Raw genomic sequence first — 26,674 nt, 5'->3', positions numbered from 1 at the left:
TGAAAGCAATTTCTGTCTCTGGTTCAGTAGTTACTCCCCCTGTGTTCAAGTCATAGCATCACCTTTTCACTGCAGATCTTACCCACTGGACATCTGTCAGGTCTTAATACCTTAATCCCACTGAAGTAAATTATCCTTGAGCACGTGGAGGGGAATGGAAGGATAGTGCAGGTAAAAAGTGGTATGATGGCACAAGCTTATGTTCTAATAAATTGCCAAGTTTGTTGTGGGAGGAATGTTCCTCCAGAATGTTCAACTTTTTCTCCTTTTTATTTTTCCCCCACTGCCCAAAAATCTCCTTTCCATTATTAGTATTTGTATTGTGGTCCTGAGAATGTTGTTTGCTGTTCTCATCAACTTCATAAAGCCATTTCATTCAGTTTGGAGGGAAGCATTCTGGAAAGTAACAAAACCCTATGGTGTTCCAGAGAAGATAATTGGAACTATAAAAGTGATGTACAAAGACTCCTGCAGTGCCATAAGCATTGGTGGAAAATTAAGCAACTGGTTCAAGTCAAAGACTGGTGTAAGGCCAGGGGCATGGAGTCACTGTCACTTTTCATTATGTTCTTCAACGAGTTGGAGGGTGTGACATTGGATGATCTAGAGTTAAGCTCTGTATCTTATGCAGATGACATTGTACAACTGGCAGACACACTTGAATTAAAGATGATACTCTTCACTGCCTTGATAAATTGGTGTAGTCAATCCAGGCTTACAATAAATGCCAAGAAGACAAAGCGGTTGCATCTTGGAAAATGGACAGTAGATAAAGTGTTGAAATGTAGCAGTGGTGAAGTCGCAGAACAAGTCAAATCTTATGTGAACCTAGGAAGTTTTATCAGTGCCATCAAGGATGAGGTTAAAAGGAGATGGGCCAACTGACAAAATTATGAACTGATAAAAACATTGTTTGGTACCAAAGTAAAAATATATCAAACCAGTGGACTAACAATATCACTCTGTGGTCTGGAAGCAGCTGCATTAAATGAAACAGACATCAGAAGGCTGGAGACAGTAGAAAGATGACAGGAATAAAGTGGAATGATTTTAAGACAAATGAAGAAGTTAAAGGAGAGTAGGATGTGAAATCAGGGTTCAGGCCTTGCTGCAATAGAAAAGTTTACAACAGTGGAGACACTGCTGAAGATGAACAGATGCTAGGATGCCAATCATGCAAATACCACTGAGGTCAGGCCAAACTAGAGGCTGACTACTGACCAGATGGCAGGATGTCGTACACAAAGACATGGACATAATGGAGGAGCCAGCCATGGACAGGAATGAATGGCTACACTGTGCTGTTCCCTATGTCTGCAAAGATGATCTGGCATGAGAGAGAGATTATGGTAAACGCCAGGAGCCACAGTCGGGGATCAAGACCCCATTGTACTAAGTGCCATACAAATTTTTCAGAGATTACCATGACATAGTCTTTTGTTTAAGATGACCAGGGACACATGGGACCGGGGTTCAGCTTCTTTCTCTGCCACAGACTCCCTGTGTGACCTTGGGCAAGTTTCTTAGGTTATGTCTACACTTGGAGCTAGGGGTGCGATTCCCAGCTTGAGTAGATATACTTGCGCTAGCTCTCATCGGGCTAACATGTTAAAAATAGTAGAGTAGCCATGGGCACAGTGGGCAGCAGCACAGGCTGGCTGCTCCAAGTACCACCCCTGCTGTGCCCCCTTCCTCCCCCCCCCCCAAACCTATGGGTGTGTATTCAGGGCAGGTAGCCCATGCCACTACTCACTGCAGCCCATGCTACCATGGCTACACTACTGTTTTTAGTATGCTAGTTTGATGAGAACTAGTGTGAGTATTGTGACAAATATGGCAATTTCCTGCAATGACCTTACTGTATTAAGTTTATGTATTATTGTAGGCCAGGATTGTATGTAACCTCCTGGGGGGGAATGGGATATGACAGATGTGAGACTTGGGAGTTTCAAAGACTATATTGAAAATGTGCCAGGCAAATCTTTTGGGACAATAAGCGTTAAGAGGATTTCCTGGGGAATCCCTACGGAGAAGTTAATGCAAATTCCCCAGCTCCAGTTATGCAAAACCCCAGTTTTCTTTTGAAGCTATGCCCTGAGGAGAGGATCATTGTCTGCTGATTACCTGTAACAGAAGGCCAGAGAAAAAGCCTGAGCTGTATAGAGAACAGCTGATCTGTCCATCCTGGGCTCTGGTATTTGGAGGATCAATTCTTTAATGATTGTGTGGTGCTCAGATTTTATGGTGATGAGAGGCGTAATAGTACCTGCGTAGGTAGACAGACAGGCACTCTTTAAATAGTATTGCTGGGAGTTTGTGAGATAGACAAGAAGCTGTTAAAGAGCAATACAAAGTGTTCCCTGCCCTCTCTGAGAGCTAGACATGTTGACTCTTCATCCTTTTCTGGATTGGGGAGTTTCCTGGTGCTTCCCCATCTTTGAAAAATTGCCTTCTACAGCCTCATTTAGGTAATCTGGACTCCTCTTTGAGCCTTAAAGGGTTTGGTAACAGAGGACCCAATGGCTGGTTGGAAAAGGCAGTCCTCAGTTACTAGATTTGATGTTACAACTTACGCATTCCTGTCTTATCCAGGCTGAGCTAACTAGCCCAGGATCACTAATGAGAGGAGCTGGTTGAATAGTGCAGAACCGTGTTATTGCACATTTGTTGGAATTATGAACAGCTGTTTGGTCAACTATGCTCATACATCTTACTAGTTATTTAGGACTTTGTTCATGTGTAGCTTTGGAGGATGGCCTTTCTTTTCAAATGCTGTATGTGCACAATATTAAAGGTGATAACGGGAGAGCAAGTGTATTTGCTATTCAGTATTTGTATTTGTTGTTCTTCTATTTCAGAGCTGGGCCTGAAGTGCTGAGCCCTTGGGGCTAGATCCACAAAGGGGACTGAGACTCAGTGTTGCAACGGCTAATGTTTAGGCACCCTTCCACCTCATAGAATCCACAGCCCCGAGTTAGGTGCCAGGGCTCCCTGTCCAGTGCATGTGGAGAGTTGGGTGCCTAAGAATGGGATCCACAAAACCCAGCAAACTGAACAGGAAATCGTCCAAGATAGCCAATAGGAAACACAGAGGGGTATAGCCTAAACTGTACCTCTCCAAAGGGACTTAGGTGACTAACTCCAGGTTGGAGGAAGGTGTCTCCTTCTCCTCAGGATTCACAGGCAGAAGCCCTGGCCTGGAGTTGGGTACATCTAAGCCCTTCTCCTTACCACTTTTAGTCCAGTGGTAAGAGCACCATCCCAGGAAGTGGGAGATCTGGGTTAACTTCCCCTCTCTGCCTTATGTGGAACAAGGATTTGGAACATCTCACCCTCTTAAGTGAGTGCCCTAACCAATGGGCTACTCTGGAGCGTGTCTCTCTCCATAGAAGATGTTCACCTTTGTATAAATAAATAGTCATTAGGCCACAGTGAAATGACTCTCTACCTCAGTGGTTAGGGAACTCACCTCAGATGTGGGAGATTCAAGTCCTTGTTCCAATGACTAGTTATACAAAGGGAAACAGCTTCAGAAGGAGAGATTGAGAGAGACCCTGCCTCCCAGAATATCACATAGTTGGGTTAAAAATTATAAAAGGGGCATCTCCTCCTTTGTTTCGTACAGGAACCAAGCCATGAATTGATCAGGCCCTACAGGCGAGGTAGGCATGGCAACGCCTAGTGTGAGGACACTGCTGGGGTGTGAGCTAGGCACCTGGATGGCTATGTCAAGGCCCAGCAGCAGGCTTTTAGGCACCTAAGAGCTTTTAATGACAGAAACGTAGGCATGTAGGGACTTCTAAATTTTGGCTTTAGGTGCCTAAAGTGGCAGTTTGACACCTAAATCCTTGTGTGGCTCTAGAGCCTGGTGTGTGTAAATCCCAGCTGCAACTCAGTTTCAATAGGAGTTGCAAGAGCTGTGCAGGATCAGACCCATCTGTTTCATTTAAAAGTTTGTTATCCAATTAGAGAGCAGGACTGTTACCATGTGACTTAGTTGACCAATCACATAACATGAATAATATGCAACAGGTAGTTGAGGTGAACATTTTCAAAACACCCCACTGACTGACATTTGCTCATAAACCACTGAGGTTTCCTGTGAGTAACGTATACGTTCTCAGAAACCAGAATTAGTTAGCATCTAAGCAGTAGCAGTTATACAGCAGTTATAAGAATTTATCAATAAAAATAGGACTGAAACCACTCGATAACTTAATTGAAACGGTGCTTTGCAAAAGAGGCAGGTTTGTTCTCATCTACATCTACATGAGACACTTGGAAGTTCTCTGAGCTCACCCCCTTGTCTCTGATGCAGGAACAGTGATCTCTGTAGGTGAGAGAGGAGTTAATTTCCATGTTCGGGCCTTGGCCTTTCTACTGAGATTATCAGCATGGAGACCAAGTGCTGTGCTGGATGTTGCGATGTGGATATGTATCCACTAGAAACTGGATTCAGACTCCCAAGTCACTTCAAAAGATCCACCATGCAGCACTTCAGTGCTCACAGGAATCCATTTCTGTTGTCTAGGACTTGATTCAAGGCCTCATGCACCAGCTGAAAGGCTCTGGATCCCATTTCTCATCTCCCAGACTAGAGTGACCTCCAGAGTTAAGAGTAGTAGTAAAGAGACTAACATTTGTCATTTCAGGTTACCATTCCATTCTTCCCCTTCCCAGAAGGGAACAATTGTATGTAAGTGTTTCTTTTCAGGCCATCAGCTACCTGCTCCCCCCACAACACTCTTAAGCATTTGCTTTTGCTAGGGTTAGCTTTATATTTTTTTAAAGGGACACTGTATCTCTGAATAATTGTGTTCTCCCTTCCTCTCCTTAACTTTGCGAATAAACTCCACATAATCGAATCAGGTCCCAGAACCGACAGGCTGTGTTCCGGATCTTAACTCTGTTTCCCAAAGAAGGCATTTTCTCAGTAACACTTAGTAAAATGATATCTATCAAATCACCAGTGCATTTAGAATTTAATTTGTTCTATCAGTTGCAATTGTCGTGCTACTTAGCTATGGGGGAAAAAAAATGTAATTTCCCTGCCTCTTTTTAATTCCCTTTACAAGTCTCTCTTCTGTTTTCACTGAACTCATTGAATGAGCTGTTGTGAGGGGTTGCCAGGTTAGTCCCAGTGCTGCTCAAGTTCCTTGAACCAGGCAATGAGTTAGCCAGAGCAAAGATGTCCTACCTTTTACTAAAGATCAGTGGGTGTGTGGACAGGTGAGTGGGTGAAGATGTATGAGTTTGTGAGTCTGGGTGGAGCGTAGGTTGTGCATGACAAACGTGTGTATGTCTTGGGGGGAGAGCATGAGAAGGTGTGATGATGAGGTTCCCTCTCTTCCATCTTCAGTTCCCTTCCCCTGTCTATGATCTTGTCAGGTTTTCTTTTACAAGAAGTCTGAAAAAATCTTCTGCAACCATTCTTCTCTCCCCCTGGCCTCTCACCTTCTCCTCTAGCTCTTTTCTTGAGGCTTCTCTCCCACTCGCCACGTCTTGGTGCCCAAAACAATTGTAATAGACAAGGGTGGGTGCAGGTCTTGGGATTGTGGCACTTTGTGGAAGTGTGTGTGATAAACTGGGTGTGTGGTTTTCGGTGTGTAAATGAGTAGTGGGGTGTTACCGTGTGTCTGTGCAAGTAGGAAGCTTTCTAAGTTTGCCCCTGTGAAAAACCAAAACTGACACTGCTCTAATCTATAGCAATGGTCTAACACACTTAAGTTATGTTGGAAATACTGCAGTGCTGTTTGTTGGTTGCTGAAGGATACTGAGGTGAGAATCCTTTTAAAATAAGGATGGAGCCCCTAAGGCTATGTCTACATTGTCCTGCAGTTTGGACTACAGGGGTGTGTGTAGCTGTGCACACCGAAGTGGTGCGCTGTAGCTCCCTCATGTGGATGTTGTGGGTGCGCACCAGAAGGTTCTTAGTTCACATGAATGTAGTTCTGTTTTGAAGAGGATTACATTAATGCCAGGACACTTTTAGTTGGCTCCCTGGCATCTAACAGGCAAGGCACAGCACTTAGGTGTGCACCCCTGTAGTCTGAACTGTGGGGCATTGTAGACAAGCATTGAGTCATTGGCCAGAAATTCAGATGCCAGTTTGTAAGCAGTGGAAAAAGGATGATCTTGTGGATGAGACACTGGACCTGGCACTCAGGAGATCGGTGCTCAGTTCTCAGCTCACCCCCAGCTCCCTGTATCTATTAAATTCCTCTGTCTCAGTGTTTCCTTACCTTACAGGTGCTCTGAGGGTACATTCATAAATGTATGTGAGGTGCTCAGATGTTGCAGCGATGGGGTGGATAGAAGGAGTTAGTCACCGATTGCTTCATAACAACACTGACATGTAGGCCAGAAGTTCTCAAACTGTGGTCCGTGGACCACCAGTGTTCTGCGAGCTCCATTCAGGTGGTCCGCGAATAGTTCCCTCTAAGGTGCGCACCTGGGCAGCCACACAGAGAGCATGAAGGGCCACCCACCTAATTAGTGGAGCCGTGCTCCACTAATTAGGTGCCTAGACCCTGGAGAAGACACACATGTAAGGTGAGGTGGTGGCCTCGGGGGAATAGGGGTAGGTGGGAAGGGGCAGTGGGATGAGAAGAGGGGGTGGGGGGAATTTGGGACATGCAGGGCTGTGGCAGCCAGAGAAAGAGGTGACTTTCCTCAGCTTCAGGGCTGTGACTGCCTGGGAGAGGTGGCCCTCCTTCCCAGCCCCAGCTCGGGGGCTGCCATGGTGGGGGAAGAGAGGGCACATCCATTGCATTAGAAAGGTAAGACTACTGATATTAAAATATGAGTTGTGTGCTTTTATCTGTAGAATAAAAAAGTTAATTATTATGAAGTTTTTTTTTATAAAGCGCTTTTATCCAAAGAACTTTACAATAGTTAGCTAACGGTACAAAAACATTTGGAAAGATCATTAAGTGGTCCGCCAAGACCTTCAGCAAATTTCAAGTGGTCCATGGAAAAAAAAGTTTGAGAACTACTGATCTGGGCCATTTGCTAGGCACCCAGATATCATGGTGTTAAGCATGGTATAAATGTCTAGATAAATAAGTGGATGCTAATAGGAACCAGGAATCTGTGTGGGCGAGAGGAAAAAAAAAAGCAGCAGAAGGTGAGACTGAAGTGGGAAGGAGGTGACAGAGAAAGGAGGGGTATATGGATAGAAGAAGGGGTTCTTCATCCAAGAGAGGATAGAAAGTTATAGAAATACCTTGGTGGTCCTGCAGCCACCAGGTAGATGTGAAGCAACAGGTGGAAAAAAGGGTAAAATTGTCCTCCCATAGGAGAGCAAAAATGGAAATGCTTGAGTGAAGCATTTGGAATATTGCAAAGATAATGATGTGGATAATATTCACGGTGTCAAAAACTTCTAGGACTTGATCCTTCCCTGACTTTCCTCTTGTGTTGTCACTTACATCTGTGCAAAGTGGGGGAAAATGCTACCCCCTCAATGTGGTAGCCTTTTGTGCCCACTTTGCACAGGTGCAAAGGCTACCACGATCCAGGTCCGTGGAGAATCAGACCCTTTGCCGTTCCTTTCCCTGTGGCCAGGAGGAGGCAGGCTGCTATTTTCACAGCACGGGCACTAAGGCTGCCCTGATAAATCAGTGTCTAAGCTACTGCAGGTCGCTCCATAACTCAATAGGGAATTTGTATTGCAGCAGGGTAGGAGAGTTGGAATTGAAGGCCACTCTAGGAACACAGTTGTGTAAATCCTGGCCTTTGGCAGCCCTAGCTGTTTAGCTATGTTTCATAAATCAGGCCATGTCATGTCTGTCACAGCTTCCAGATGCCAAATTCCTTCTGTGGCACCTTTGTCAAGCATTTTAAAAGGGCAAGAAAATCAACAGCCAGGAGGTCACTGGGAAGCACAAACTGACTCAGGAATTGGGCTTCAGACTGAAGAAAGAAATGAGAGCAGCAGGCGAATAAGTGAGCAAGAGGCAGCAAGAGGGTGTCTATGCAATTCTGGGATGTTATAAGCTGCATTCGTTGGGTGCATGTTGTCTCCAGCATTCGGACTGCGTGATGCATCTGACTGATTTTCTATTTTCACTGCGCCTCGTGTTTCCTAACCCCAGACCGTCCAAGATGCAACATACCCAAGTCCACCCTTGTGGGCACATGCAGCACAGTATGCTGGGCCACGAGCTGGCCTGTGCACACATTTGTAGAGATGTGCTTAAGAAAGCAAAACTCTCCTCTCTCAGGTGCGTTGAATTATTGACCAGATTGCTTTGCTAACTAACACAAGCTCTAGGTTTCTTCCCTAGTACGAGACCCCCTTCCTCGATCATCAGTTTTCTCCCCGGTTCGAATATCCCTTGCCACGCAGAGCCCACTAACTTATTTACTAGCTTTTAATTTCATCTGCCTAGCCACAACTTGCGATTAAAATCTGTGCCCAGCCAGGGAAACACAGCCTGTTTACCACCAAACAGCTCATGTTCTCTGCATTCATGGAAACTGAAGTCCTATAGGCACAGGGAAGCAATAGCACAAACTTCCTAAAACATACCCTGCCAATGTGCCCTAAAAGTTATTCCAATAGCTAATGCCTGAGAACCTGAAAGTGAAACTGGACTATGAGCTGAGAAACTGACTAACTTACTTTCATCATCCAAGCTGAGTGAAATGCACAGAGCAAACAAACAGCCTAAGTAAAGTGTATTAAGCTTTCAAACTTCTTTCCATTTTAATATCTGAAGGTGTCAGAATGGTAGGCAAGGAGGTTTTTTTTTTTTTTAAACCATATATGGTTTTTATCATAACTCTAACCAGAGACACTGGTTTTATGGCTCATTACAACAAATTGTAACACACCCTACTGCCTGCTAACCCTTAGTTACTCACTTCATTTTAATTTGGTCTCTTACAGAATATTTGAACCCCTTATGCGTAACAGTCTGACTCAACTTGTATTTAGCTCAGACATTCTGTGAAGCTTGAAAGTTTTGTCCCAACCACCAACAGAAGTTGGTCTGATAAAAGATATTAGCTCACCTACCTTGTCAATCTAACTCTTTAAGCAGTTAAAGAATGGATGTCACCTTATCCCTTGCAAATAAGTTATTGGCATAAAAAGCTTTCTGGTGGGCAAAACGGGGAAATAAATCATACCATACAGTGCTAGTCATCAGCCTGTCATGACATTGATTGACAAGGATAGTCTTTTATTTAAATAAGTGTTATATATTTTAAAAGCATTTTGATAGTTTACAAACCTGAAGATGAAGTGGCTGCAAAGGCTTTGCAATGCAATAATGACTTAAGGGCCAGTGAACCTCCAAGGCAAATCGGTAGGAACCAGAGCTAGCTCTTCTTATGCCATACAGGGAGACAGGCCCTGTGGCAGCATTTGTTGCAAATGTTCAAAGCTCTGCCAGTGAAATGTGGGTTAAAGATGCAGGAAGGTATTGGGATCCCATCAGCGAAGCGTGGCACCGTAGTCAACTCCACTGAGCTGATGGATGCACAAAATATGCCAGAAATTCAAGCTAAACAGCAGCCATCACTTGCATCATCCCATTACTTGACAAATAGAATCTTCTAGCCAGGACTGATTTTTTAAAAAATAAATAACTTGAAAATCATTTGGGATACTATAGTCAACGAATGCTGGAAATGTTGCTCTAATATACTGGAATGTGCTCTTCTCTTCTAAGAAGATGGTGTGGGTGAAAGAAGAGGGGGAACAGTAGGTGATATGTGAACTTTATAGCAAACCTGGTTCCCTCCTTTTCTCTGTGGGATTGTCACGTGGTCACTGTCATAATAGCTTGTCTGCTCCACTCAGGGTTTCCTTGGTCTTGTTAAAGTACTTTTGCAATAGTTTTCAGAAAGAGACAATCCTTTCCTAAACTTTCCTGGCACTTGGTTTGTAAGAACAGATGAACTGCCCTTCCAGAACACGCTAATGGTCCATCTAGTCTGGTATCTTGCCTCCAATAGTGGCTGGTGTAGGATGGCATAAACCCCTCACAGCATGCCTTGCTGTGCACTCTTATAGCACCTGGAAACAATTCTTCCTGACCCCAGCTGAAGGTCAGTTGATGCCCTAAAAGCATGACGGTTGAGAATCCTGGTGGTAAAAAGAAAAGGAGTACTTGTGGCACCTTAGAGACTAACCAATTTATTTGAGCATGAGTTTTCGTGAGCTACAGCTCACTTCATCGGATGCATGCCGTGGAAACTGCAGCAGGCTTTATTTATACACAGAGAATATGAAAAAATACCTCCTCCCACCCCACTGTCCTGCTGGTAATAGCTTATCTAAAGTGATCATCAGGTGGGCCATTTCCAGCACAAATCCAGGTTTTCTCACCCTCCACCCCCCCACACAAATTCACTCTCCTGCTGGTGATAGCCCATCCAAAGTGACAACTCTTTACACAATGTGCATGATAATAAAGTTGGGCCATTTCCTGCACAAATCCAGGTTCTCTCACCCCCCTCCCAAAAACCACACACACAAACTCACTCTCCTGCTGGTAATAGCTCATCCAAAGTGACCATTCTCCCTACAATGTGCATAATTAAGGTGGGCCATTTCCAGCACAAATCCAGGTTTTCTCACATCCCCCCCACCCCCATACACACACAAACTCACTCTCCTGCTGGTAATACCTCATCCAAACTGACCACTCTCCAAGTTTAAATCCAAGTTAAACCAGAACATCTGGGGGGGGGGGGTAGGAAAAAACAAGAGGAAATAGGCTACCTTGCATAATGACTTAGCCACTCCCAGTCTCTATTTAAGCCTAAATTAATAGTATCCAATTTGCAAATGAATTCCAATTCAGCAGTTTCTCGCTGGAGTCTGGATTTGAAGTTTTTTTAATTATGCACATTGTAGGGAGAATGGTCACTTTGGATGAGCTATTACCAGCAGGAGAGTGAGTTTGTGTGTGTATGGGGGGCATGATAATCATGCACATTGTGTAAAGAGTTGTCACTTTGGATGGGCTATCACCAGCAGGAGAGTGAATTTGTGTGGGGGGGTGGAGGGTGAGAAAACCTGGATTTGTGCTGGAAATGGCCCACCTGATGATCACTTTAGATAAGCTATTACCAGCAGGACAGTGGGGTGGGAGGAGGTATTGTTTCATATTCTCTGTATATTTATAAAGTCTGCTGCAGTTTCCACGGTATGCATCCGATGAAGTGAGCTGTAGCTCACGAAAGCTCATGCTCAAATAAATTGGTTAGTCTCTAAGGTGCCACAAGTACTCCTTTTCTTTTTGTCATCCACTCTGTGGCTTCCAGTGACACAGACAGCCTTGAGTCATTCCATCTGGAGAAAAATTTTAGAGAAGTGCAGTTCACTAGGTGTTCCATGGTTTGGATGTCTTCTCTATATTAGCATATAGGGTTGTCCTTCATTTTCCATTCACGTACTTGGTAATTACAGTGCCCACAGGAGGTTTTGATATGCTTGCGCTGATCCATATCTTACATGGCATGGGGAAGCAAGGTGGTTGGTCTGTAGGATCCATAATCAGGTCTTGATTGTTGACCCTGCTATTTTCACAGCCTTTGCCACTTGTCTTTTGGTTGGAGTCCTGCGGTTTTAAGAGCTTTGGCCACTAACTGGAAAGGGTTCCTTGAGTTAAGTTGACATCTGGGAGATCTTTGTAGATGGGCAAGTCTGGGTTCATTATTGTGTGGTCATATTCTTGTATTATTATTGTTATTATTATTTATTATGCTTTTCAAAGGGATGGTGATAAGATATGTATGAGGACAGAAAGCTAGACTGCTGCTGTTGACTTCAACACTCCTGTGACAATTCTCATAACAGTGTTTAACTGCATAGTGACAAGTTTTGTATGTATTCTACAAGCCCGTACCGGCACACAGTGTTCAGCTGCTGAGAAGACGAGAATATGGCTGTGTGATAACGAACTCAGACTTTCCCATCTACGAAGATCTCCAGCGTCCCCCTCTCTTCCCCCTCAAGATGCCACCTTAAGTTGATGCACATTGATAGTAGGTGAGGCTACAATCCAGAACCACTCTAAACTATACCTGGAAGTCCACATGCCTTAGTTTGGTGCCACAGAAAGTAACATTCAGGCACTTCTTTGCATGCTGGTTGCTCAGCTGGAACTTGGAGACAGCTGTTCTTTGAAGAGATGTGTTCAGAGTGCTAGATAAAAAATGAATTCCAAATGGATAACAGTCATTAACAACACAGATCAGCCACTGAGGTAACTACTCCTAAGCATCACAGAAAAATGTAGCCACCCTTTGCAGTCTGATTCTCTACCTCACTGTTCTTATTTGCATCAACTCAAAACCATGTACAGAATGATGTCATTTATGGGTGAGGTTGTCCCTTGCTGGGGCAGAAGCTTAGGATATTGTAGCTGCTCCATTGGGGGCTAGAATTTCCCCCTCTATTCAGAACGTCCTCCTAATCCCCCTACCTGCTCATTGCAGCATAGTCCTCTAGCGGATGAGGTACCTTATGGCACAAGTTCACCTCCTTCCCTGGGCCAACAACAGCTTCATTCCCATGAATCAACCAGCCCTCTGCCCAAGGACAGAAGACCCCATTGGTTGCTCCCTTACCTTGCTCAGTGATATCTGGAACTCTCTACTGAGCCATCAAGGCAAGCTTCGTTACTGAAAGGTGGAGACAGTTCTACCTTGCCAAACTCTCTTAGGTGGAATATGAGGAATGTTTCATCTGTGATCACCTATGGGAGATACTGTTTTAAAGACTAGGATCAGACTGAGACAGCAACGTGCCAGGAGTGAGTGCAATGATAACACCAAGGAAGTGAACCTACAAAAGGCCTTTGCTGTGATGGTTTTGCTGCTGTGAAGTGTTAGAAGCTGCTGTTCAAAGATTTTTTTCTTTCTCTTTTTTACTATCTGACCTTCTCTCTCTCTCTTTATCTTGCATGTGCACAGTCAGAAACGCTTCCCATTTGGTTAGTGTGGGATGAATGAAAATTTGTTTTAAGCATTCCCCAACAGAACATTTCTGGGGCAAAAGAGTGATAAAAATCAAATCAAGTGGAGACCAGGAATTTAATTTTTCCTATCAGAGCCAATCTGTGATGCTTTATCTCTTGATAAAAATTTGATATTTTATCCCTCTGATAATGGGAGACTGATTGTGCTGCTGCCTCATAATTTTTTGTTTGTTAAAACTCACCCCCTCAGGAGGATCTCAAATCAGAGGCAGAGATGGTGCTGTGCCTCTTTTAAAGACTCAACGTATGTTTAAGAATGAACATTTCCTTACTGTAGGTGGGATTCAGCAGGAAATGGATCTCCATTCCATAGAGACAGTATCTGTGACCAGAGTGCACTCCCGGCTTCAGAGCCGTCCCTTCAGATAACAAATTGAACTCTTCTCCCCTACAAATGGTTGGTTGTTTCCCTGGGTATTGTATCTTCCTGCTGCATCTGATGCTTCTTATTCCCAGCTCTGATTGGATCACTACCCCATGCTCCATTCTTCATGTCAACTCTGGAAAGTAGAAGTTAGAGATCTAACCTGGTGGGATCCAACTTGATTTTAACCTGCTGTTATAGAATGATCGAGCCAAATCCTGAGGTCCTTATTCATGTTTTTCCTCATTCTTCACTTGTCTAGACTCTCTGGGAGTTTTGCCAGAGTAAGGACTTCAGGAATTGGTCCATATAAATTAATGAAGGAAACGCCTGTTAAATCACCTCCTCTCTCCACTGGGCAGCGTAGGAGTGTTCTGTACAAAATGACTTCTAGTGTTTGGGCAATCTAGTTATACATAAGCTTCTACCACTCCCCAGAGGAGTCTCTTCCTCGGCCTAACAGATCTTACCAATATTCAGCCTAAATATTCCTTTGCTAAGTTTCATCCCATTAACCCTGATTTCACCCCTGTCTAGCACTCTAAGTAATTCTTCTTCCTCCTTGCTGTTATGCTCAAAGAGCAAGCAGTGTCAGCACAGGAGACTGGGGATTGCACTAAGAGGAACTGTGTTTTTCAGAGAGAGGAAAGCACCAGGCACTAGTGGGAGCATTGCACACAGTATGAGCAGCAATTTGTAATTCCCTGTGAATACCCTGCGGGACCCTATCTGCACTGACCCCCATCTGCAGTCTCTCCCACTGGGCCACATGTTACCTTTTATACATGCAAAGAAGCCATGACTAAGTCAGTGGGGTTGGTAGCTGTAGACTAAGGAGAGTGTCTGAACTCAGGGCCATATAAAGTCCTTGGGGCAAATTCACTGCTGGCATAAGCAGGCACAACTCCCTGGAAGTCAATGGAAGTACATTGTAATAGGCTAATGACGCCTTTGGTCCCTTGCATGTGTGACTCACCAGAGAAATCACTGGAGGGTTGCCAAGCCTTTGCCCTTAGTTGGCTGAAGTTTGCACTGCAAATTAGGTAAATATAGATACCTCTGTGTATGAACAGTGAGTATGCAGCATGAAATATTGGTGCAATAGGTTACAATATTACCGTTTTGGAGTTGGAGACTTATTAAAGTTCTGTCCCACTCAGGTTCACTTTTTATAAAGTATCATATATCACCCTGAACCCATTACACTGTCACATAAATTATCACAGTTTCCTTTCCCCATCATTATAGATTACCATGGGAGAATGTTTTATGACAAAGGAAACGTTCTGAGCCTTTTTCTCCTGCCTGATTCATTTCACGTGAAATCCTTTTCTTGGGGAAATCTGCCCATGGATTTAGCAGTTCTCTTTGGACCTCCGCACTGGACTTAACACTCCAGCTACCCAGGCCTGGGGAACCCATGAGAGAGCTCGGGGTGAGGCTTGTGGTCCCACTGCCCTTGATCAGCGTTAGGACTAGTCCCATTTGTGGGATACAGTTTGGCTGTGCTCTTGCTTAAATGTCCCCTGGACTTCCTAGCTCCCACTAGCTGCAATTCTTAGTTGCTCTTACACCTGAGTGCCCGGTACCATCACAGCAGGACTCATTCACAAATGTACTCCTACAGGAACTAGGGTTGCCACTTGTCCAGATTTTTGCAGGATCATCCCTGTATTGAGGTAGCTGTCCCGGGAAATCTGAAAAGGTGCTCCATACACAATGCCAGCTGTCCAGTTTATGGTATCAGGATCATCCCAGATGTCCTGTTCTTTTGTACCTAAGAGGTGGCAATCCTACAAGGTAATAGCACCTTCGTCCCCCGTCTACCTGCCATGCCTCAGATAGATTGCCTCAATATAACAAGGCAACCTGTGTTGCTCTCATCCCAAGGTCTAACTTTCAAAACACACAGAATGAAAATCGGTGATTTGCAGTACAAAATACTTGAGAACGTCTCAAATTGCCCACTGTCTTTAGAACAAATTCAGGCTATGGTATGTGTCGAATGTGGGCTGTGAATGATAGATACTCATGTTCCTCTAACCCTAATCCGCTGCCAGCTACATCAGCCACCTAGATAATCTGTTGGAAGGGCAATCTGGGAGATTAGTGCTAACAGCAGCATAGAGACTGTGGGAAGGAGGAAAAGGGGATGCTGTGCCAAGCCATCCTCCATGCTCTGTAGGCAGGGTGCCATGTCCGTGGAGAAATAATGCCTGGCAGCTTCTTCCCACGGCTTTCAAATGCCTCAAAATAGATCTAAAACCATACTTGACAGCTCCCCGAGTGTAAAGATCAGAAGTGGCACCGTGTCAAGCTGCACCCAGCCTGAGCAGCGTCTGCCTGTGTTCTGACTGGCCAATCATCTCTGAACGTCTCGAATTCAAAGGTGAATGAATTCAAATGACACGTGCAACAAAAGGAGGTTGCCAAGCAACCTGGAGCCTGAAACACCCCCACCAGGATATTGAAGTAGAGAACAGGCGGTTCATGGCCAAGACAATTTACACTTGTAATGTTCCCTTTTTGCCATTTGGAACAATAATAATACATTTATTATGTACTTAAAAAAACCCCAACCCTCCTGAATAATGCAGGGATGCAACAGATGGAGAGGGAAGGAGATTACCAGGTCTTGCGGCAACTGAAAGAGTCTGACAACTCGGTATCAATGTCTCATGTCTCCTGTGAGATGTGTAATAGGTGGCCTCACGGCCAGCTGCTTTTCTGTAGTCATCCCATACAGTGTTCTTGTGTCTGCCTCGCACCATATACTGTCTGCTGTCTGGCTTAGTGTAGCTGTCAGGCTTTGGGATGCTGAATGCATGTGTGTTAACAGCATTGCACAAAATAAAGCCCCATCATGCTGAGCGGCGGGCATGAAAGATAAACTTTGGTTGTCGAGCCCTGAACTTCCAAGGTGAGTGAGAGAGAGAGAGAGAGTGTGTGTGTGTTAGCAGATGGGGAGAATCCAAACCCAGATAGTCTGAACTCAATGGGCATTGGATATGTAACCTCTATCAGCTCCCTTTAAAATCCCAGTCCTATATTGTGTGGAAACTGCTTATCTTTACAGTGAGCAGAGTCAGAATGAAAGAACCCTGAAATTTGAGGAGCTCAGAATCTCTACCTGGATCAGGCCCATCTGGAACTGTGCTGCACTCCCCCTCACTTGTTCTTTATTCTGAGGGACAATGGGATTTTGTTGGTTTCATGTTTCTCTCTGCCTCTGTTGCTGGCTCCCCCATTTGCTGTCATAATCTTCAGCAACGTCAGAATTGCCTTTGCATCAAGCCTTGATGATGTCAGAGCCAGAGGAACCTGACAACAGGTATAAGATTAAGCTGCAGGTGCAGGCAAGCTGTACTGAAGACACACAGCCCCTGTTTTCATGCAAATACCCAGAGTCATAATGAATGAAGGGAAGAGGAAGAGAGATGGGAAATGTGTGATATGTTAGCAGAACTCTTACTTCAAAGGATATTTTTTAAAGTTTCCCAGGAGGTGCTGGTGCCTCTTTAATCCTTCACCTCAGGATTCCTGGCGTCTATTGGTGCCCTGTTATATTCTGGGCATGTTGAAATGTTACACAGTGTAACAAGACATGATCAGTTGGAATAGGCTTTATGTAGCATGAAAAGGTTCCTGTGCTTTCTCTTTTTATTATTTGCATTCTCAGAGAAGGTTATATGCCATGTGGGCTTTGCAAAGATAAATGGCTGTCCCGAGCTTTCTGGCAGCATCCCCAGAATTCAGCAAGGATTCTGTCTAAGAACTGGTCTAATACTTTTTATATCTGGTCTCAAATTTTAGCCTTGAAGGACCCATGTGAGAAAGAGATCCCGAGTGACTGTACATGTCATGAAACCACGTGCAACTGGGCACCACTGACAATTAGGAGACACTCCAGTCTGGAACAGCAGATAGGGAGGCAGGACAGGTGTCAAGTTCACTGGCCTTGCTGTGTGTGAGGCCCAGCAGTGGCATAGCAAGGGGTGAATTGAGTCAGGAATGTGGTGCTTCAGCAGAACCCTGTCTGGAGCCAGTACTGCAATAGCAGGGGGAGTTGGAGGTCAGGACTGAGCTGCATCCGCTGATTTGTGTCCAAGAAACTCGCACTGGGCTTGTCTATGCTTAGCATGACTGGCCAGAGCCATTGTCCAGAACTTTCATGAGCAATAACATTCATCACCTTTACTAAAGCAATAGTAATGCAGATAGGTGGCTGAGTGGCTTAAAGTACAAGATCAGCTCACTCCTAGGCCCCTGCTTACCACAGAACTAAATCTATGTTTCTGGGATATTTCAGTGGAAGGGAATTTTATGGCTGTGTCATCAGCAATTTGTTCTATTTACTGCATCATTAGTCTTCCTGCAGGGTGTGATCCAGGGATGCACAGCAATCCAGCATGGGATTTATCAGTGACTGCTTGTAGGGAGGGAGCATGTGCTAACAAGGTCTCCGGTAGCATGCAGTGCGCTGGCTGGCATGCGCCTGTATTGCCACACTCCTGTGGATGGAAAGTCAGAGCTGCTCACGGGTAAGGAACTTACTCTGTAGTTCCTGCATGTTTTTAAAAGAAGGCTTCAGTTGATATACCAGAGGCCTCTCTAATTGGAGCCAAAGGTCATGTGTTCCACCCCAGCCATACCATATATCTACTGTTACCTGATAAATTTCAATAGCATCCATGTGTGAAGCCAGGAGAAGAACACCCCCCCCCCCCCCGTGAATTTGCTCGAACCCATGGGCCCAATCTTGCAAAGTGCTGAATTCCGTCAACAACCCAATGTCTTCAGTGACGGATGCGGTCACTCTGCACCTTGCAGGAGTCCTCAGAGGGTGCAGAACCCAGGCAAGTGAAAAAAACCCAAATAACCTCCACTGGGTTTCTGGAAATAAGTTCTGGTCATGCTCCAGCCTCTTACATCACTGGCAAAATTATGGCAAAGCTTTCCTGGGCTTTTGTGGATGGCATGCTCACCCTGCTCTCGGGTTTTCTTTTGGCCGAGGGCAGAAATACATATGCTGGAACGAGACCTCTCAATTAACATGCTGCACTTACTCCCATGCAGAGAAGAGATAAGAGTTGTTAAAGCTGCAAAAGAGAACACGTTTTATTTTGCTTTGTGCTGTTTACAGCTGTTGTCCATTCAGAGTTCTCAGGAGCCCCATTCCCCGCTACAACTGCACAGTCCCATAAGTTTAACTCAGCAGTGAGACTGAAAAACAGCACTAAATCATGGTGATGGGGGAGAGAAGAAAATGTCTGGAAATGGGAAAATGCAGCTGATGTCTTTGCAAAGGCAGAAGTTTTTGCTTGTTGCTACTTTAAAGTGCTACAGACAGACGGCGCAGAGGCCGTAACAGAACAGGAGCCTCACCCTCTGAGACTGGCAAGATGCTGCTAGTGGCTTTGCAAAGGCCAGGGTGATCTTTTCTTGCAGTTTTTAAATGCTCAAGGCATTTTCTGTATTTTGATCAGTGTAACCCACAGGAAGTCATAGTATGTGAACAATACGGAACTAATATAAGGCTATCAGGAAACTGAGCTCTAGTTCGCGTTGCTTTACTGGACTCATGATACAGCAGCTCTGTGTGAGTTCTCAGATCAGAGGTACAGCTTACATTGTATTATACTTGCTTACTTGTTGGCAGGAGGAGAGGGGGCTTGGGAGGAACGAGGGAGAAAGAAAGAGGGAAATTAACTCTAGATCTGAGTCTGTAGCCCAGACACTTACAATGAGGAATAACTAAAGAACTACATATGCAGTTGTCAAGAAGAAACATGGTCTATGGTTTGATACAAATGAGTAGGAAATGAGAAATCTGAATTCTGTTTCCATCTCTTCCACAGTCCTGTTTTGTCAGGCAAGTTACTAAACCTCTCTTTACTTTACCTAATTATTTGAACATGGACATTATGAGGATTAAGACGTGAATGTTTGTAAAGTGGTGACGTTGGGATCCTCAGGAGGCGCTATAGGAGGGCAAAATTTTATCATTTGTTAATTCAGTATTTATTTACTGAATAAGCAATAATATTGTAAAGAGTAGCTGATGCCTTTTGCAGGGCCACAGGTTCTGCTTGGTCCTGCCCTAAAGGCTTGTCAATCCAGGTCCCCTTGAGCAATATAGGTACAGCAAAAGAATATGTTCCATATTTCAGAAATGATCTGATAGAGCTGGACAAAATCATCTTGGCATTGGTGTGACACTAACAAATGCTGGTTTGCACAAAACCAAAATACACAAAGTCATGCTCAACATTGTGAATACTCACAACAGTATCATTTTTAAGCAAAATAATTCTTCTTTCACTTTTGTCCCCAGTTCCTGCCCACATCCCCCCTCCTGTGCTCTTCTCCCTCCATCCCAACACCGATCATCCCCATTCCCAGACCTTGTCCCTCCCTCTCTCCATGGAGCATGCTTAGTGAAGATGGAATGTGCAAACTGAGATTTTTCAGAGGCTTATTACTTGGCCAAGTTTAGACATTTTTTCACAGGAACAGCAAGACACATCCCTGATATCACAATGACTCCCTCCAACTCCTGTCAAGTTTCAGCTCCCTTCACTAAAGCATGAAGGTGTTAGAGTTTCTCAATGCAATAGTTGTAAAATTTTTTTTAACATGGGCAAAACAACATTTTTAGCTGAAATTTCCCAAAATAATTCCTCTTTAAGCAGACACCTGGCACTGAAAATTTCAACCCCAGCAAATAGTTTGGCAAAGTTGTAAGCAACTGAAAACAGTGTCTTATAATTGAAAGTGTCAGGCAATAGTAACTATACGTGTCACTAGTTGCACCACCTATGTTTACTTAAATCAGGGAAATAATGTCTCTCTTACTTTAAGTGAGTATGTAGTGATGGTTGACCTCAGACACTGTCCTCTTTGCAGCCTGCCTAGATAAAACCTATATCTCTATTCTTCCTTTATTTTGTGCAAAGTCACCTGCACAGTTGTAACACCAGTGGGTTTGATTCCCCCAGCAGTGCTAATACCAAAAGGTCTGACAGTTTGGAGGGCTTAGGAAGTTTCCCAAGATCTTGCATCTCAGGCAAAATCCTAAGGACAGGTAGATGCTTAGGGGCTTAGAATGTTATCAGCTGCTCAAGGAGAAACACACAAGGTGAAGTTGGGACTTAGCAAATGGAATCCTGTCCTGTCACCTTTAAGCATCAGCGCAATTTGTCATTAATTTACAGGGTCAAACTTTCATAAATGGCCTTGAAATCTGAAGCTGCAGTTTCAGGCAGAAAACCCTATAGCTGTGCATACAGTTATCTATGCAGGCAAAGTCCGGGATGGTGGGGGTCCATGTGCAAAATCATGGGTGCAAATTTGGAAGCCAGTTTGAAAATATGGCCTTTAGAATTAGGAAATGTCAAAACCAAAGGAGCGTTGCCTCTCTGTTGGCTCACTGTCATATCATTCTCTCCAGGGATTAAAAGGCAAAATGCCACCCACAAAGATCAAATACAAAACAAAGTTTTATTTTCTGTTTTATAGGCAATCGTCCCTATGTGGTGCTCATGGCCCGTGTTCACCCTGGGGAGAGCAATGCCAGCTGGGTAATGAAGGGGACTGTGGAGTTCCTAGTGAGCGGTGACCCCATTGCTGAGCTCCTGAGGAAATGTTTCATTTTCAAAATCATCCCCATGCTCAATCCAGATGGAGTCATTAATGGCAAGTGAGTTGTGACAACCTTTGTTTACCCTGGGGCTGTCTGAGAAACCTTTCCTGGACCTATTTGGGAAACTTTACCTCGGTTTGGGCAGCAAGCCTTATCTTGGGAGCCCTTGGTCAGGAGAACATCCTTCCTGTGGATCCTGGCATTCTGTGTTAGTCACATACAGCCACACGAAAGCCACTTGTTTGGTGTCTGATTTCACAACTGTGAGTAGCAATAATAGCTCTCAGCTGCCAGGACAGAGCTGTACCACAACCTCATGGCCTAACTTGGTTCTAGCTGGCTAAACAGAAATCCATCTGCCCCCACTAAATCATTCAGTGCAGACATCAGCTGCAAGATAGCAATGCTTGGGAATAACTTGCTTTAATTAATGTTTTGCATTGCCTGAGAAGGGGGAAGAGGATTATGGATCTGTTTTACCTTTGTGTTTTCATTTAAATACTTACAGCCAGTGATGCTCCCGTCATCTCCCCACTCACATTTCTTGATGGATTTTTGGTCCTCTTGGGCCTAGGGAATGCTGATCTGCTCTGAATGCTCTTGGGGGATGTCTGCACAGCAAAAGCTGTGCGTGGGCTCGCCTACCTGAGCTAGCCCCCTGGGTAACAATAGAAGTGAAGACCGTGCCGGGAGGACTTCAGAGTGGATAGTGAGCTGAGTACGTACCCTGGGTCTCTGCTGGGCTTGTATTACCTGTGCTGCAGCGCCCGTGCTCATTGTCTTCGTTACTATTACCCCTGCTAGCTGGATTCAAGGGAGCTCAGGTAAGGTAGTTGTACATGGCTTTTACTGGGCAGACATACACTTGGAGTCTTCTTTGCATGCTCCCTTCTTTTCCACCCCAACACATGCACGCACAGTCACTCACTCCCTCACTTTCTTGACTGAATTGAAGAAATCACTATCCTGTTTCTGATGTAGAAACCTGAAATACAAGGTAGCCAGTGAGTTGGAGAGAGACCCTATTTTAGAACTTGGCTAGAGGAGATGGGCTTGTGTGATATTTGGGGAAACCCCAAATGCTTCTGAACATGGAGTTTGCCCACTTGTGATGGGTATTTGGTAGTGGCACTATAATATAGTCACTGTCTTCTTTTAGGGTGATCATGTTTCCCCCTGGTGACAGGCCTCAGTGATTATAACAACCTGCTGATTACACCTAGAGGAGTTACTCCTTTTGGTCAGGAGTAGGGGCTTCCATTTTTGGTGCTGAAGGTGTTAAGTTTTTGATCCTCACTGGTGACCATGGTTCATGCATGTGTGTGGCCACAGTTTCTTATAATAGGCTAATCTCAAAAGTCTGGGAAATTGGTCTCAAAAGTATGGCTGCTCCTTCAGACTTCTTTAGTGTGTAAAACTGTGTTGGGATCTTCTGGGAACACCCTTCCTTGTGGCATGTGGACCCTTCTGATTTTGATACAGGCTGGATGGGACCCACGAGTGCAGAGGTAGTAGCAAAAAATGAAAAACAATGAAAGAAACTGAACATAACTTTATCAAACTTCCCAAATCAATTCATTTTGAGTTGGTGCAAAAGCTTTGGAAAGGTGCTAGAGGTTGCTTTGATATTCCCCAGCCTGTCACAATGCTACGAACCATCATGTCATTCATGATATATCACCTCTAAGGAAGCCGGCACAACAGCAGCTTGGCAGCTCCATTTGATGGAATAAGACATAACCCCTGAGTGTTCTAGGTCTCTGCAGGCACCAAATGCCCTAATCCTTCCAGGCAGCAAAGGCAAATTGAAGGTGGATGGGTTTTTCTGTCGTCCCACCCCCCCACTTCACTGCACTTAAAGTCTCCAGCAGATGGAGGAACGGAGGGAATGTCTGACCTTTCTTTTTCAAGCATTCAGGAGGTGACTCTTTAAGGGTGGGACCTCAACAGGGAGGATAGAGCTCTGCATGGCACTCAATGAAGTGCTACTTCCTGAGCTCATGTCACCCAGGAGGAACTCTGCCTTACCTGGTGCAGAGGAGCTCAAACCTGACTTTGGCGATGGGAGCACCTCTTGCTCGAGAGATGAACCAGGAGATCCTGGTTCAATTCCTGGCTCTTCCATTGACTGCATGGCCCTGGGCAAGTTAAGGCTTGTCTAGATGACAAGTTAATGCATGGCAAGTTGGGGTGCAAATCTATGGCACACTAGCCTGCCACGTGCGAGAGGTTCCCTACTGTGCTTTGATCTCCTCTACTCTGGAATGGGGGTAGATAAGTGCACGTGCACAGCGGGGAACTTCTAGTGTGCGGTAGTAGGGTCCACATGTCCAGTTAGTGCATGGCAGGCTAGTGTGCTGTAGATCTACACCCAGCTTGCTGCGCACTAACCATTCATCTAGGCAAGCCCTCAGTTTGCCTTTTTGTGCCTCTGTTTTCCCAGCAGTAAAACGGGGGTAATCATAGATGTTAGAGATGGAAAAGACATATATCTTGTCCATCTCCCTGCAAATGTAGGATTGGTGCCCATTGTACATTTACGAGTGTTTTTACATGGTCTAATTTCAAATACTACATTGACTATTCCACAACCTGGCACACAGGAAGGGTTTCTGATACTCAGTGTATATTCTTCCCATCTCTTAATTTCATCCTCCAATTCCTGGTGACACCCTTTATAATTATGTTGTGAGGCTTAATTAATTAAAGTGTGTAACATACTTCGAGATATTCAGGTGGAAGTTGATAGATAAGTGCCTAACTCTATCCATCCACCTGCTTGTGAAGCTTCCAATGTATTACACAGGGGGCAGGAAGACATCTCACCTGTGTCTTAACATGGCTTCCCCCTTCTCTGCCCCCTCTGCTCCAGTGAGATATCCCCCCTCTAGGCTCGCTCCTTTCTCACAATTCCATCAGAAATAATAGCTGGAGAGGTGAATGATCTCAAAATCTCTAGTTTTCACACCAGTGAGATACTTCTGTGTCAGCCTCCACTTGGGAGCCATAAACCAGTCAAAAGAGCCATGTACTGGGATTGTTATTAATCTGTATTACAGTCATGCCTGAGTTCAGGGCCCAATGGTGTTAAGCCTTGCACATGCATATAGTCAAAAGTGGTATCTGCCCCAAACTGCTCATATTTTAAATAGACAAGGCAGGAAAAGTGTAAAAGGAGAAACAAAGGCACAGCAGCAAAGTGACTTGCCCAGGGTCACACAGGTTAGTGGCAAAGGTGGGATTAGAACCCAAGCCTCCTGACTCCCAGTCCAGTGCCCTCTCCAGAGGATCACATGCCTGTTAGGCAGGATTTAGCAGCACATGAATGCACCTAAATACTAAATTAGTATTATTATTTGTAGTACCTAGGAGCCCTGATTATGGATCTGGACCTCATTGTGCTAGGCACTGTACAAACACAGAACACAAAGATGATCCCTGCCCCAGTCTAACTGCTGCTGGGTCCCACATCTCCCTCAACTTGTCCGTTTCTTTTGCCATGGCTCCCCACTGTTCCCTTCATTCCTCTGCTTTCCTGCCGTTGTGGGTGCTCTGCAGATAGTACAATAATGTCTGTGGTATCTAAGCACTAGTCTGTACTGGGCTCTCCAATCCGAGGCCTGAGCCTCCATTATTCTCCATGGTCACAGAGTTCTGAGTCATGGCGTCATGTATACATGTGTGGCAGCCTGATACTCTACTCCTTGCCTCTCCTGGGCCAGGATTCCACCCCCTCACCATCTCATTGCCTCCCCTCCCAGCCCCACGCCCAAAGGGTCAGGAGGAATTAATGCCCTCCTTTCCTCTTTGGAAGGCTCTTAGATGAGCCAGCCAGGGCAGTTTGATTGAGATGATTACCTTGAGCATCCCTGCCTGGCTGTGGCTTTTTAATGAGCAGAGTGGTTGCAAATCTCTCCCCTTCGGAAGCACAGACTTCTATCAATCTCTCCCTCTCCCCCCCCACCACTTTGTGCCGTGGATTAATGCTGCTCTAGTCCCCCTATCTCAGCATCTTTCCTTATTTAAGAGAGGATTAATTTTTCTTTGTTGGCAGTGCTTTGAAGCTCCTCCTCCCCCCATCTTCCCTTGGTCCCCGAGCATGCATAATACTTCATCATCAGTCCTGGAGATGGATGCCAGTGCGGGGCATTTACAAAGGGCTCCTGCTAGCAGCCCTGTCACCCTTGTGGCTCCCCGCCGTACCCAGCCCAACGGAAGAGCACTCTCATCCCAGCAGGGCACTGCACGATCACGCTCCAGAAGCCTCATGCAGTAACAAGACAAGCAGGGCCTCGCTGTTTGCTTTGGTTAATGTGATCTGAAAGTTACATGCGGCAAATATTCCTCTAACGCAGACACGAGTGCAGTAATGTGATTACACTCCAGCAGCACACGGCCGAGATGGTAAGCATCTCTCCTCCCTCTCCGATCTCCCCAGCTCTTCATTTCTTTCAGTGCTTTTACAATCTGTCCCCATCTTTCAGCAATGGAAGGAATCACAGCTCTGGAACGGACTGTAAATGAAGTGTGTGTGTGTGTGTGGGGTGGGGGGTGCTTTTCATATAAAAACCTAGCTCATCAACAGTCATCACAGCTGAACTTGGCTTTGTTCAAACCCAAAAAGGAATTGTGAGCATCACTGTGTGACTGTTGTTGTGTTTGACTGAATGCACTGGTCCTATACCCTTTCCCAGAGAACAGCAGCCAGGCATGTAGCCAATCAAATGACAGATCTGATTAATTTTGCTATATCTGTTAAGTAAAGTATTAGACGTTCCTTATCAGTGCCTCTCCTAGCTCTCATGTACATTTGCACACACCTGCTACCCTTACACACATGCACTTTCTTGCTCACTCACAACCTTCACACACTCACACTCACAAAGTAGTCAGTATTTTGTGTTCTTGTTGGGCTTCTCCAGACACTGCAGTTCTGAATAAATATTGCTATTTATTATACCTAAATTTAGGGTTATTAATTATATCAGTGTAAACCTAATTTATATCACCATAAACAGCAATAATAAATGCTGCCAAATGCTAATACCCAGTGCTTGCGAACTGTACCTATGCTTGATGGGTTTTTCCCTCCCCACTTCCCAGAAGCATTAAATTAAAAATGATTCAGCTTTGCAGGATCATAGATCAAGCTATGGGTGGGAGCTCTCAGGGAAATGCACTTGTTTAAAAAAATACCCCACACCAAACAGCCTGTGGATTCTTTGTGCATGTTTTATCTCCTCATTTCCCCTTCCCATCTCTGCACTCACAGAGCCCTGCCTAGGTGTTGTGGCAAGTATTACCAGTGTGTGGCCAGCCTCTACCAATTTCCAACGTTGCCACCCTCTTCTTTCTTTTCCTTTCCTCCTTTTATACTACCCATCTCTGCTCTCTTCCACCTGCCCCTCTCTTTCCCAATGTTCTCCTCTCCAGGTCTTGAATTGAAGAAGCACATGAGCACTTGGTTTTTCGCGGACATTGTCCATTTTAGGAACAACAAAGCATTATACAGACAAGTTAGCCCTCCCAACTATGTGAGCCTGGAAGTGGTATCTCCCTTTTTAATGGTAGCAAAACTGAGACATGGAGAAGTTAAGTGATTTCTTCCCAGGTCACAGAGTAAGTCAGTGGCAGAGGTAGGAATAGGGCCCAGGAGTCCTGATTTGCTCT

General features: G+C 44.9%; 1 protein-coding gene across 1 annotated transcript in view; it reads left to right on the top strand.

Moving 5' to 3' along the window:
• AGBL1 (AGBL carboxypeptidase 1) overlaps positions 1 to 26,674 on the top strand; it is a 377,284-nt gene that overhangs the window by 117,633 nt on the left and 232,977 nt on the right. Inside the window, exon 20 of the mRNA XM_084641264.1 lies at positions 20,881 to 21,061. Coding sequence (XP_084497390.1) covers positions 20,881 to 21,061 — 181 coding nt within the window. The remainder of the gene's footprint in view (positions 1 to 20,880; positions 21,062 to 26,674) is intronic.

Source organism: Lepidochelys olivacea, assembly GCF_965140295.1.
Source record: "Lepidochelys olivacea isolate rLepOli2 genome assembly, chromosome: 10".
NCBI lineage: Eukaryota > Metazoa > Chordata > Testudines > Cheloniidae > Lepidochelys > Lepidochelys olivacea.
Note: the sequence above shows the minus strand (reverse complement) of the source record. Positions and strands in the feature narration are given on the sequence as shown.